At 36.9% G+C, this 12,562-nt stretch overlaps 1 protein-coding gene across 14 annotated transcripts in view; it reads right to left on the reverse strand.

Annotated features, from left to right (window-relative positions):
• PIGN (phosphatidylinositol glycan anchor biosynthesis class N) overlaps positions 1 to 12,562 on the reverse strand; it is a 114,810-nt gene that overhangs the window by 82,233 nt on the left and 20,015 nt on the right. For all 14 annotated transcript variants that reach the window (XR_012121257.1, XM_073213172.1, XM_073213168.1 and 11 more), the window contains 5 exons: positions 7,646 to 7,770; positions 6,383 to 6,513; positions 5,356 to 5,472; positions 2,868 to 2,908; positions 101 to 160 (listed from right to left, as the gene is read on the reverse strand). Coding sequence is in view for 13 of the 14 variants with exons in the window: in XM_073213172.1 (XP_073069273.1) it covers positions 101 to 160; positions 2,868 to 2,908; positions 5,356 to 5,472; positions 6,383 to 6,513; positions 7,646 to 7,770 (474 nt within the window). In the remaining variant the exon portion in view is untranslated. The remainder of the gene's footprint in view (positions 1 to 100; positions 161 to 2,867; positions 2,909 to 5,355; positions 5,473 to 6,382; positions 6,514 to 7,645; positions 7,771 to 12,562) is intronic.

The following is a 12,562-nucleotide window of genomic DNA, read 5'->3' on the forward strand; positions in this document are numbered from 1 at the left end:
AATGTAAATCAAAAATTACTCAGAAACACATAAAAGGTAAATTTTACTGTTCAATAATTCTTTTTATTCTGAGAGTTGATGAGAAAATTTTATTCCTTACCACTGAATTAAGGGGAAAGGGTACGCCAATAAGAGAAGCCATCAAAGGTGCAATATCAGCCTACAAACAGAAAAAGTTCAATTCTAAGTCTACAGACCTCAACAAGGAAATGAAATAATTTAATGCAAGTGTATTTTGAAATACCACCATGATACTCTTTCTAACCCATTACCTTCAAACATTTATATAATACAGACTAAATACTAATCTCTAAAAATATCATTTGTTAGAGGTACAGGAACTTATGAGAAAATAAATTTGAAAAGAAACCTTATTAAGACCCTTAAATGTAAAGCATACTCAAACGAAAAGTTACTTATCCTAGTAGCTAAGAACTTGGTCACTTCAAGTAATAGTTTTTCAGTATTATGAAAGAATGCCTTAACTAAATAAAATTGAAGAAAGAATGTATGTATCAGAAGGGCTGGCCAGCCAGTGAACTCCAGAAGACATAAACCAGACAAGAGGCTCTTTAGACAAAAGACCCCAAATACAGTTTTAGAGAGTTCTGCTTAAAGCCCAACCACCTAGAAGAGTTGTTTATGCTTTTTGCCTTCATTTACCCTCATCTCCCCATCATTCCTTAGCCCACTCTAACTTGCTTTGAGCCTTTATCATCTCTAACAACTTCCATGTTTCCAAATCTAATCGACAGGTTTAATATTAGTCCTTATAATTTTTCAGGCAGTAAAGTGCTTGGATGTCAGAATGCCCACTTTCAAGTCCTTGCTTGAAATCTGAGACCTTAGGCAGTTTGATTTGCTTCTCCAATGCCTCACTTTCCTTACCAGTTAAGAAATAAATAGAAGTTTTTCCCTTACAGAGTTACGGCATGATTAAATGAAATTAAATTTATAAAGGACCTGGCACATAATAATCCTGTGATTAATGCTGGTTACAAAGACTACTCTGGTTATTAGAATTACTTGACCTCGCCACAGCGTGTGTGGACGCCTCCTTTCTGGGTCACATACTCCACAGTGTTTTCAATCTCACTGTGATTCCTTTCCAGATGGCTTCTCTAGTCCCCCATTTATAAGTGGAGTTTGCATCCCAGGCTCTCAAATCTACTCACTTTTTATCTTCTGGACTCTCTCTATGAAATACTATCCCACAGAAAACTGGAAAAGTCCAACAGCCTCCTAATCGCTTTTCCCCTCCCTGCAGAAACCATTGTTGGCCTCCTTTAATCTGTTCTCCATGCTGCAGCCAGAGAAATCCTTTCACAAAAAATCAGATCATGTCACTCTCCAGGCTGCAAGCACTTCAAGGGCTTCCCTAAGCTTTAGGACTAAGCTTGTAAGGCCTCCTTTCCTCTGTCTCACAGCTTAGCAGTCTCTGTTGCTCTGTATCCCAGCTTTCAAGATCTTGTACTATGCCATGTCCCTCTCACCAGAGCTCTATGCACATTGCTCCCTCCGCCTGGAAAGCCCTCCTCATTCTGCCCTGGCCTGGTAACTACTTATTCTTCAATCTTAGCCAATCCTCAGTTTCACAGGAAGCCTTCACTGACCACAGTGCCTGACAGTTAACATCCGCTGCATGGTCTCATAGCTTCACAGGCCTCTTTGGTAGTATTTATCAAAGCTATAATTTTACATTTATTTGTATAATAGTTCAATTAATATCTTTTCTCATCCCTAAACTTTAGGCTTTGTATCCCTTTCACACTGTTTAATGTTAATGTTTGCATGATATTTAAACACACTGCACACATACAACAATGTTGGTAGAAGGAATGAATGAAAAAATTCTCATCTATGTGAAGTAGGAGTACTCAGAGAGCAATAGCCAAATCTATAATCAGTTTTTTATTATGATCCAGTCTGGCTATAAGTAAAACATGTTCTTGTTTTATGGTCAAGTTATTCTTATTCCTTTGACAGTGATTTTTATCACAAATTCACAAACTGCTATTCTGGTTTTACCCATTTTCATTTATTGGGGTACTACATACCCATCCTGAAAGAACAGATTATTCTTAACATGCTGAAAAAGAACAGGCTTCTAAAACCACAGGCCTGAAAATGAGATCCCAGACCTCGGTTTACCCACTACAGTAAGGAATGTGAGCTTGTGAGGTGATCTGCAGAAAGTAAGCTATTCCTGCCACTTTTGGCAGCCACATACCAAAGATACCATGCCTTTTACAAACAGTAAAGATGGCTGTTCACATAGCATACCTTCAGCGGTAAAAACTCTGTGCTTTGTATTTACAAATAATGTTACTATTCTAACTTGATTAGGCTGGCCACACATTTTCCTAAAATATGAAGTTTCTACTTAAGTAATCTGTTCTCTTGGCTTTTTTTTCCAATTGCAGTTGTAGGGGTCCTGGGTAGAACTGAAGTTAAAATATGTGTTAATAAAAAGGAAATGGTAACTGATACACTATAGGAAAGAAACCCGTAACAGGGTTTTATTAAATCTGTTCTTAAAGTAAAAACAAAGCAACCATGACAAGATATCACTGACATTTAATAGGCATGCAAATTTCAATTTACATAACAAGTCTTTAATTAGCCAGTGTTATCTGGAGAGTCTTCTCCTTTTAGCTTTACTTGGAACTTTTTTTATTTTGCCAAAAGAAAGATAAGGCGGGTTAAAATATTTATACTGAAAGCATTTCCCTTGGAAACTGAAAATGTTTTGAAAAATCCTTTTTCATTATTATTATTAATACACGATTTTTCTTAGACTTTTTGTTGTTTACACTTCTTATAGGAGATAAAATTAAATTTGAATGTGATTAAATTGAAATGAGTACCTGGTAGACATCTCGCCTTTTCCAGTTCTCCAATTTCCATTCTGAAAGACAAAATTAGACACAGGAGCAATGTAAGATTTTACAAAAGAATAAATCATTTCATTATTATGAGAAGTTAATGCTTCATGGAAAACAAAAGTATTGGAAAAGTCTACTTTAACCCAAGTATGAACAAAAAGAGTGCTTAAAAAGGTAGAGCTGTATATTTTTTAAACTAGAATTTTAAAAGAATACCTGAAAAGTAAATATTTGGTGTTTTCTGTGATGATTTACTAAACTTTCAAAATGGATAGAATTGTTTCAAAACCTCAAAAGGCTAAGGAAGGAAAGACGAAAGGAAAAGGCACAATGAATGGTCAGCACGACTTAAACTCATTGCAGTCCTGTTCCAGGATTAATTAATTAATGCAACTGCATTAATCTTCCCAAATATTTTTAAATAGTCCCAGAGAGAGTGAGTGAGGCAATTAAAGTCTATTAGTCAATCAAAGCTCTTCTTTGTTTCTGTAATGACAACTGCTTGCAAAATACTTGGAACTGTAGCTATGATGCTCCTACCCTCACTAATCCCAAATGTTAAAATAGTATCATGAGTTACTATTAAACCTGTCTTCAAAGATAATCTCATTCCCCTGTATTTCTACATATAAATTCAGAAATTTCAATCAACCACAATATATACAAAGGATTACGAGACCATGTCTTGATTTAATGACTTTAAGATATATTACCAAAGGGTGTTAAGGTACTTTTATGATGAAATTTCTTCTAGTAAGCTAATAAAGTATAAAACTATGTTATATAGTTACTAAAAATTCACATCAATCACCTGATGAGGAAAAAAAACACATAATTCCATTTTTTAAGTTGGTACTTAATATTCATATAAGAAAAAATACATTCTTTCTATAATGATTCTTAAAGTCATTAAGTATTGTAAAACATGAATTCACTGAGAAATCAAATGCCAAAACAGTTCTACCTCCAAAGTACAAACATACTTTTTACCTAGCTTCTAATTAGACCCAATCAAACCCATTTACCAGAGCATAGGAACATAAAATGATGCAGCTGCCTTGGAAAGCAGTTTGGCAGTCTGCAAAAAATTAAGCATAGAGTTACATATGACCCATTTATTCATTCCACTCCCAGGTATCTACCAAAGAGGAATGAAAACACAGGTTCACACAAGAACTTTTACACAAATGTGCATAGCAGCAGCATCATAAGAGACCAAATATGGAAGTACGAGCCCAAATGTCCTAAGAAGATTACATAAATAAAATACAGTATATACATACAATGCATTATTCAGCTATAAAAAAACAACTACAAAGTACATGCTGTAACAAAGATGAAACTTGAAAACATTATGCCATTATGAAAAAAGCCAGACACAAAAGACCATAGAGTGAATAACTCCATTTATATGAAATGTCCAGAATAGGTAAATCCATGGAGACAGAGTAGATTAATGGTTTCCAGGTGACGGAAAGAGGGAGTGACTGCCAATGGGTAAGGGCTTTTTTTGGGGGGGTAGGAATAGGGGTGATGAAACGTTTTGTAACTAGCAGAGGTGATTACACAGTCTTGTGAATACAATAAAAAACACTGAACTGTACACTTTAAAAACATGAATTTTGCTAAAATTATATCTCAATAAAAAAGTGAGTTCAAAAAAGAAAGAAAGAGTCTAAGGAAATTTTATTATATAAGCCAAAAGGAGTTTTCTATGGTAGAAATACCTAAACATAGCTGTGAGTCCAAATAATGGAGAAGGTTTTAAAAAGAGAATTTCTAGGCCTCAACCAGACTCTTGCAATCAAAATAGCTAGTGACAAAGTCTGGAAATCTGTTTGCTTTTTAATCTGTATTTTTAACAAGTGCTTTGGAGGAGTCTTATGCAACTAATCCTGGCATTTGAAAGGAATTTATTCTGCCTGGTTAGTAAAACTTTGGCACTCTGAAAAAAACCTTACCTTACAAAATAAGCAGAGCTCCAAGAAAAAGGAATTGCTTTTCCTCATTGATTGAGAAACAGGTGAGGCTTGTGCAACACAGAGAGCCTTTAAAAGTACTAGAGTCAAGGGAAAAATCTGTCCAGTTATGAGACATATGTGTGACTTTTCTGGTTGATAGTATTGGCAGGTAAGATTTGACTCAAGAGTTAAATCTCAATCCAAGTAACAATAAGGCTTGTGAAAAAAGCAATAGTACAATTTATACTTTAACTTTCATATGGCAAATAACTCACACTGTGATTTTCAAGCTGAGTATTATAAACCAAGTAATGTGAACTATACAAAAGTAATACATAGAAATAATGACACAAATATCAAAATAAAACTACAACTTAAAAAATGGTATTTTTTTTTAAGTTAAGCTTTGGTTTTTCTTTTAAAATGTGCTAATAAAAACATTAAAGATAAATGGTTTTTACTTTAAAATGTTATTAAGAAAAATAATAAAGATAAGTGTATAATTATACCTTTCAAAAATGTATCATCAAATTGCTGAGCTGATACTTTCTGGGGATACTTGATTCCAGCTCCCCAGCTGACAAAAGGAGTTAAAGTTTCTGAGGGATGACCAGCCCCATGGGCACCTACAAATAAGACACCAAGAGTAATTAAATATATAAGAACTAACTTTAAACCAAATATTTTTTTTAATACTTAGTTTTGAAGAGCTGATGCATATACAGCTAATTCTAGCCACCACATTCCCAAATGCTTTATAACAAGTTTTAAAATATTCCTAAGGCAAGTCAGAGCATCAGTAATAAATAGGCAAAAACAAAAATGAAAGCAGCATGTCTGTTGAGCGATTCTGGTCAGAACAAGAGTAACAGCACGACTCAGAGGAGCTGTCACCAGAGCAGTGCTGAAGGCAGAAAGAACAGGGAAAGCTCCTCTGGGGAGTAACCACCCGAGTTTCTGGCAAGCAGTTGAGGCCAGGCCCATTCTGGAAAGGATGGCAAAGGCTCTAGGTGATTTCTTTCCCAGGATGCTTTGGCTGGTGTTGCCAAAAGCCCTTTATAAAGTAGAACCAGCTCACCTGAATTCTGTATTGTGATTTGGGGACCCAAGCCCCATCTTTGCCTCATTCTGTCTCTGTGCACACAATGTATTTACCTCGGGAATCTCACAGGCTGGACAGGCTCAGGGACGGTGGATTTTCAGTTGTTCCAGATCCCTCAGTAATCCCACCTTAACCTCATCTCCTTTGCTATCTCACACAGTTAACTCTAGCAGGATAAATAATGGGTACTTTTTGTTATCTTCTCCACATTTTTCTCTAATTTCTCACTGTCAATGAGAATATATCCCTTTTACAGTTAGAAGAAAGATTCTTTATATAAGATCAGTCTTTTACACTAAAATTTTAGGCATACAATTACCATGTGCCACACACTTCTATAAGACATCTAATCCTCTTCAATGTTATAAGATTCTGCAAGCTACATTTGCCACTGTTTTAATCATAAAGTACTTATCACTTAAACACAGACTAACCCCAGTCTGTCATTCCATGGTCAGAGGTAAAGATAAATGCAGTTTTCCCATCATTTCCATAAAAATGTTTAAACATGGATACAATCTCTTTTATTCCATCATCAACTATTTTAATATTGTCCTTATATTCCCTGTTTAAAAAGAAACAGAACAAATTAAATTATATTAATTTGGAAAAATCAAATTTCTTCAACATGAACTCATTATTTCAAAGTCAGTAACTCCTGAAATGCTTTTAGATTTCACCTTTAATATTTTTATGTCAGAACTTTTTAGATCATTAAAAATAACTTTCTCTCCTTTTAAATCATTAAAAGAATCTGAAAGTTTTCAGAATGATATTCAAGGACTGTATTGATTAGAAAATATTTTAATGAATGCTTTTTAAGTCTCAGATGTCGGAATTGCAACTTTCATGTCTCTCATAATGCAAACTATATTGTTTTTGACACATTAATAGATAAGTCTGTTTCAAATATATTTTCTATTCCTTAGCATATTTATGATATACAACATAACAGGAAACATTATACTATACTATATAATGTAAAGTAATGTAGTATAATGTAATATTTGAAACAAATTATATGTAAGCTTTCCACACAGTTGAACAAGGCTGGTTTGGTATGAATTTTATCACTTAAAACAGTGCATTATGTTAAAGAGCAAAGCATGAACTATTTGTTACTGGCAGCTAGCCAAGAGGCTTTTCCATTCAGTTAGACTAATCTAAACCAAATTCAAAATAAAGAATAAAAGTATATAACATGGATTGTTCCTCTTATGGTCTGGAAAAGTGATAAAATATTTGCTGTTGTAGATAAGAAGTCTACTGAAATACAGTTTACCAAACTTTTTACAATTATTTGCTAGATGTAATACTGATTAAATGGAATACATAACAGCTAACTACATCTTTTCGTGATACATATATATTAACATTTTTAATAATAATGATTTTTACTTCAAGATTTACTGAAATATCTCTACTACATCTTATTTTCTCTCACAAATGAAGAATATGGAGTATATGTACAGGATATAACTCACTTATATTTTTATGTAGTCTGATCATAGCTCATGTGTTTTAGCCACTATCTCATACTACATCATATATGATTGAGAACTTATTTCACTTTAGAGCTATGTAAAATATAAATTCTGTTGTGATAACTACCAAGAAAACATTCTAGCACTTGAACAGTTAAAACAGAAAAGCTACATCCCTCAAAAACACAGAATTAAACACAGCATTAAAATTACCTTGATGATGGTCGATGAGCATGTCCATTTGTATCTATTCCTAATAAATGTAAGAAAAAAACAATTTTCTCTTCATTTAGCTTAGAAAACAAAGATTGGTTGTTTCTGGCAGCATGGAAGAATTCCTATAGGTAACAAATCAGTTAAGAAAATTTAGTTCATTTATTTTGTTTTAAAAATACTTCTGATGAAAACATTCAATTAAATTCATATATAACTGTAGAATTAAATTCCCTTATTTTGTTTAAGTTTGTATTCAGGACCCACCAACACAAAGTCCTTGTTGTCAGTTCAGACATCTATGTTCAAATGAACTATTTTCTGTGTTATAATTCAGCCAAAAAAGGCTTAGAGAGAGGGGATCTTGATTTCATGAAGATCTCATAAACACTGAATAAAATACAGCAGGTTAAAGCAATATTTCGACAAGAGCCAAAAATAAAACAGTACTAGTGGCAATAATTTGGAAGACTTTATCACTTTTTAAAAGTTTTACAGGTGGACTACTTTTTTTTTGCAGTCTGTTACCACTTGGAACATGACAAACAGCCTCCTAACTATTTCCTTTGCCTCAAGGTTGAGTCTGTTCTTCATTCATTGTAATAGAGAAATGTCCACTTAACAAAATACGGTTCACAAATTATTACATTGACTTTATAATGATAAACTAGATTCATACAGCCCTTCTAAGACAAAGGATTCACCCTGTACTTACATATACATAAGCAAGTACCTATGGAGAGTATAGTTGACCCTTGAAGAACACAGGTTTGAACCATATAGGTCCACTTACCTGTGAATTTTTTTTCCAATATATACAGTATCTGTAATTGGATGTAAAGCAGCAGATTCCACAGGTGATACAGTGGAGAGAAATCAAAAAGGAAAAATCTTATACCTAATGGCCCCTACCCATATGGGGATCAATCACATGATCTTGGTATTTATTATTAGCCACACTCTTTAACCAACTAGCCGCTCTTTGAACCAGAAACACCAGGATCTGAGAGCAGCAGCAGAACTAGGGCCTGGTTGGACAACTCAGAGGAAGGAGGCAGGAAAACCTTTGCATCTCCCAAGTGTGTCCCTCCCAACCTGGGCCTGATCCACCTGCAGGCAGGTGTAAACCCTGGGAGGGACCAGTAAGCTTGCTTGCTTTTCTGTCTTTTTTACTACCCTCCTATTTCCTTTTACTTTCTACTCTTTGTTGCATCTGAAGTTAATGGACCTACTTTATATATAGTAGGTGGTTAGTAGTTAAGTTTTTGGAGAATCAAAAGTTATACGTGGCTTTTAGACTGCATGGGGGGTGGTCAGCATCCCTAGCCTTACATTGTTCAAAAGTCAATTGTACTTCTAAATTATTTTGAATAAGTTACCAGTCTATGCCAAGATATATTATTGTTCACATAAATGTCTCTATCGAAGATGTTAACTTCAACAAGAGATAATTTTCCAACAGAACTCCAAATAATTTTTTCAAATAATTCTTCATTATTATAAGTATTAAAAAATACAAATGGTGCCATTAGATAAGCTAGCTATTCAAGTATAGAAATAAAAGAACCTAATATGTAACCTGCTACCCTTCTCCTCAAAAGCATAAAATTGCCCCCTGATTTCATATATATTCTACTTGGCCCCTAAGAAGTTTTAAATCTAGTTAGAAGTGGCAAATTCTTCAAGAGAAAGGAGTTAATTTCTAAAGATATAAGTGATAGATGACAAAGCATCAGCAACTGAAGTTGAATTAAATTTATAATTTGTTCCATGACTGGTAAAAAATATTCAGCTATGTAAAAAAGTGCTATTCATGCACACAGACACAAGATCTGGAACACCTTGAAATACTCATCTTGAAGAGCACAAGCTATCAGATTCCTGTAAGTTTTTAAAAAGTTGGTCTTTTGAACATAGAGATGAAACACTCCTGCATCTTTTCTCCCCAAAACTGGGTATGCTATGTCCATCAGTCCCTGCTTTTTCTCAGTCCTCCTGCGTTCAAAGGCACTCACTCGTTTCTGCACTCAACAAATATTTATTATGCCTCACGGGAGACTATTAGATGACTACGCCAACTTGCATTCTCCTTTAATCTTTGAATAAAAACCTCCTATTTTATGGGACATGTCACTGGTCCAACCTTACAACTTAAAACCTACGTATTTACAACCTCTCTCACAGCTAGAAGTCCCTTTGCCCGTGGAGCCAATGAGATGTAAGTCAAACATTCAATCAAAAGGTTATGTGTCTGGCGGAGCCAAGATGGCGACGTGAGTAGAGCAGTGGAAATCTCCTCCCAAAAACACATAGAGCTATGAAAATATAACAAAAAAAACTCTTCCTAAAATAGAGACCAGAGGACACAGGACAACATCCAGACCACATCCACACATGCAACAACCCAGCACCTTGCGAAGGGAGTAAGATACAAGCCCTGGCCTGGCGGGACCCGAGCGCCCCTCCCCCCCGGCTCCCGGCTGGTGGAAAGAAACCCGAGCGGTTTTTTTTGGCGAGTGCTTTTTGGAAGACTTAAAGGGACAGGGACCCTGGTGCTAGGGAGGCAGAGCAGCAGGACCGGTGAGCGGGTGCCTGGGACCGGCAACTGAGGACAAAGAATATCGCATGTTTTTCCCTGCGAGACCGGTGGGCGGGTGCCTGAGACCGGTGCCTGAGGACGGAGGAAATCGCGCGTTTCCCCCCCCTTTTTTTTTCTCTTTTTGGCAAGTGCATTCGGGAAGCCCAAAAGGGACAGGGACCCCGGTGCTAGGGAGGCAGAGCAGCAGGACTGGTGAGCGGGTGCCTGGGACTGGCGCCTGAGGACAAAGAATATCGTGCGTTTTTCCCTGCGGGACCGGTGGGCAGGTGCTTTTTGGAAGCCTTGAAGGGACAGGGACCCTGGTGCTAGGGAGACAGGGCAGCAGGACCAGTGAGCGGGTGCCTGGGACTGGCACCTGAGGACAAAAAAAAAATCGCGTGTTTTTTCATTTTTTTTTTCTTTTTTTCTGTTCCCTCTCTCATTGTTGTTGTTGTTGTTTTGGTTTGGATAGTGCTTTTTGGAAGTCTTAAAGGGGCAGGACAGGTCACTTAGACCAGAGGCAGGGAATCTGGGGATCTCTGGGCACTCTAACCCCCTGGGCAGCAGGGAGCACAGAGGCCCCTTACGGAGATAAATAGCCTCCTGGCCGCTCCCCCTCCAACGGGGCTCCACCATTTTGGAGGAGCAGCCCCAGCCAGGCCACACCCACAGCAACAGCGGAGATAAACCCCATAGCAACCGGGAAGGAAGCAGAAGCCCTGTCTGCACACAGCTGCCTAGCACAAGCCACTAGAGGTCGCTATTCTCCCAGGAAAAGGCCATAAACCAACAAGAAGGGAAGCTCTTCCAGCGGTCACTTGTACCAGCTCTGCAAACTATCTCTATCACCATGAAAAGGCAAAACTACAGGCAGACAAAGATCACAGAGACAACACCTGGGAAGGAGACAGACCTAACCAGTCCTCCTGAAAAAGAAATCAAAATAAAAGTCATGAACATGCTGACAGACATGCAGAGAAAATGGAAGAGCAATGGGATGAGATGCAGAGAAAAATGCAAGAGCAGTGGGATGAAGTCCGGAGGGAGATCACAGATGTCAGGAAGGAGATCACAGAAGTGAAACAATCCCTGGAAGGATTTATAAGCAGAATGGATAAGATACAAGAGGCCATTGAAGGAATAGAAGCCAGAGAACAGGAACATATAGAAGCTGACATAGAGAGAGATAAAAGGATCTCCAGGAATGAAACAACACTAAGAGAACTATGTGACCAAGCCAAAAGGAATAATATTCATATTATAGGGATACCAGAAGAAGAAGAAAGAGGAAAAGGGATAGAAAGTCTCTTTGAAGAAATAATTGCTGAAAACTTCCCCAAACTGGGGGAGGAAATAATCGAACAGACCGTGGAAGTACACAGAACCCCCAACAGAAAGGATCCAAGGAGGACAACACCACGACACATAGTAATTAAAATGGCAAGGATCAAGGACAAGGAAAGAGTTTTAAAGGCAGCTAGAGAGAAAAAGGTCACCTATAAAGGAAAACCCATCAGGCTAACATCAGACTTCTCGACAGAACCCCTACAGGCCAGAAGAGAATGGCATGATATACTTAATGCAATGAAACAGAAGGGCCTTGAACCAAGGATACTATATCCAGCACGACTATCATTTAAATATGATGGCAGGATTAAACAATTCATAGACAAGCAAAAGCTGAGGGAATTTGCTTCCCACAAACCACCTCTACAGGGCATCCTACGGGGACTGCTCTAGATGGGAGCACCCCTGAAAAGAGCACAGAACAAAACACACAACATATGAAGAATGGAGGAGGAGGAATAAGAAGGGAGAGAAGAAAAGAATCTCCGGACGGTGTATATAACAGCTCAATAAGCGAGCTAAGTTAGGCAGTAAGATACTAAAGAAGCTAACCTTGAACCTTTGGTAACCACGAATCTAAAGCCTGCAATGGCAATAAGTACATATCTTTCAATAGTCACCCTAAATGTAAATGGACTTAATGCACCAATCAAAAGACACAGAGTAATAGAATGGATAAAAAAACAAGACCCATCTATATGCTGCTTACAAGAAACTCACCTTAAACCCAAAGATAAGCATAGACTAAAAGTCAAGGGATGGAAAAACATATTTCAGGCAAACAACACTAGGAAGAAAGCAGGGGTTGCAGTACTAATATCAGACAAAATAGACTTCAAAACAAAGAAAGTAACAAGAGATAAAGAAGGACACTACATAATGATAAAGGGCTCAGTCCAACAAGAGGATATAACCATTCTAAATATATATGCACCCAATACAGGAGCACCAGCATATGTAAAGCAAATACTAACAGAACTAAAGAGGGAAAT

This window comes from Manis javanica, chromosome 9, assembly GCF_040802235.1.
Source record: "Manis javanica isolate MJ-LG chromosome 9, MJ_LKY, whole genome shotgun sequence".
NCBI lineage: Eukaryota > Metazoa > Chordata > Mammalia > Pholidota > Manidae > Manis > Manis javanica.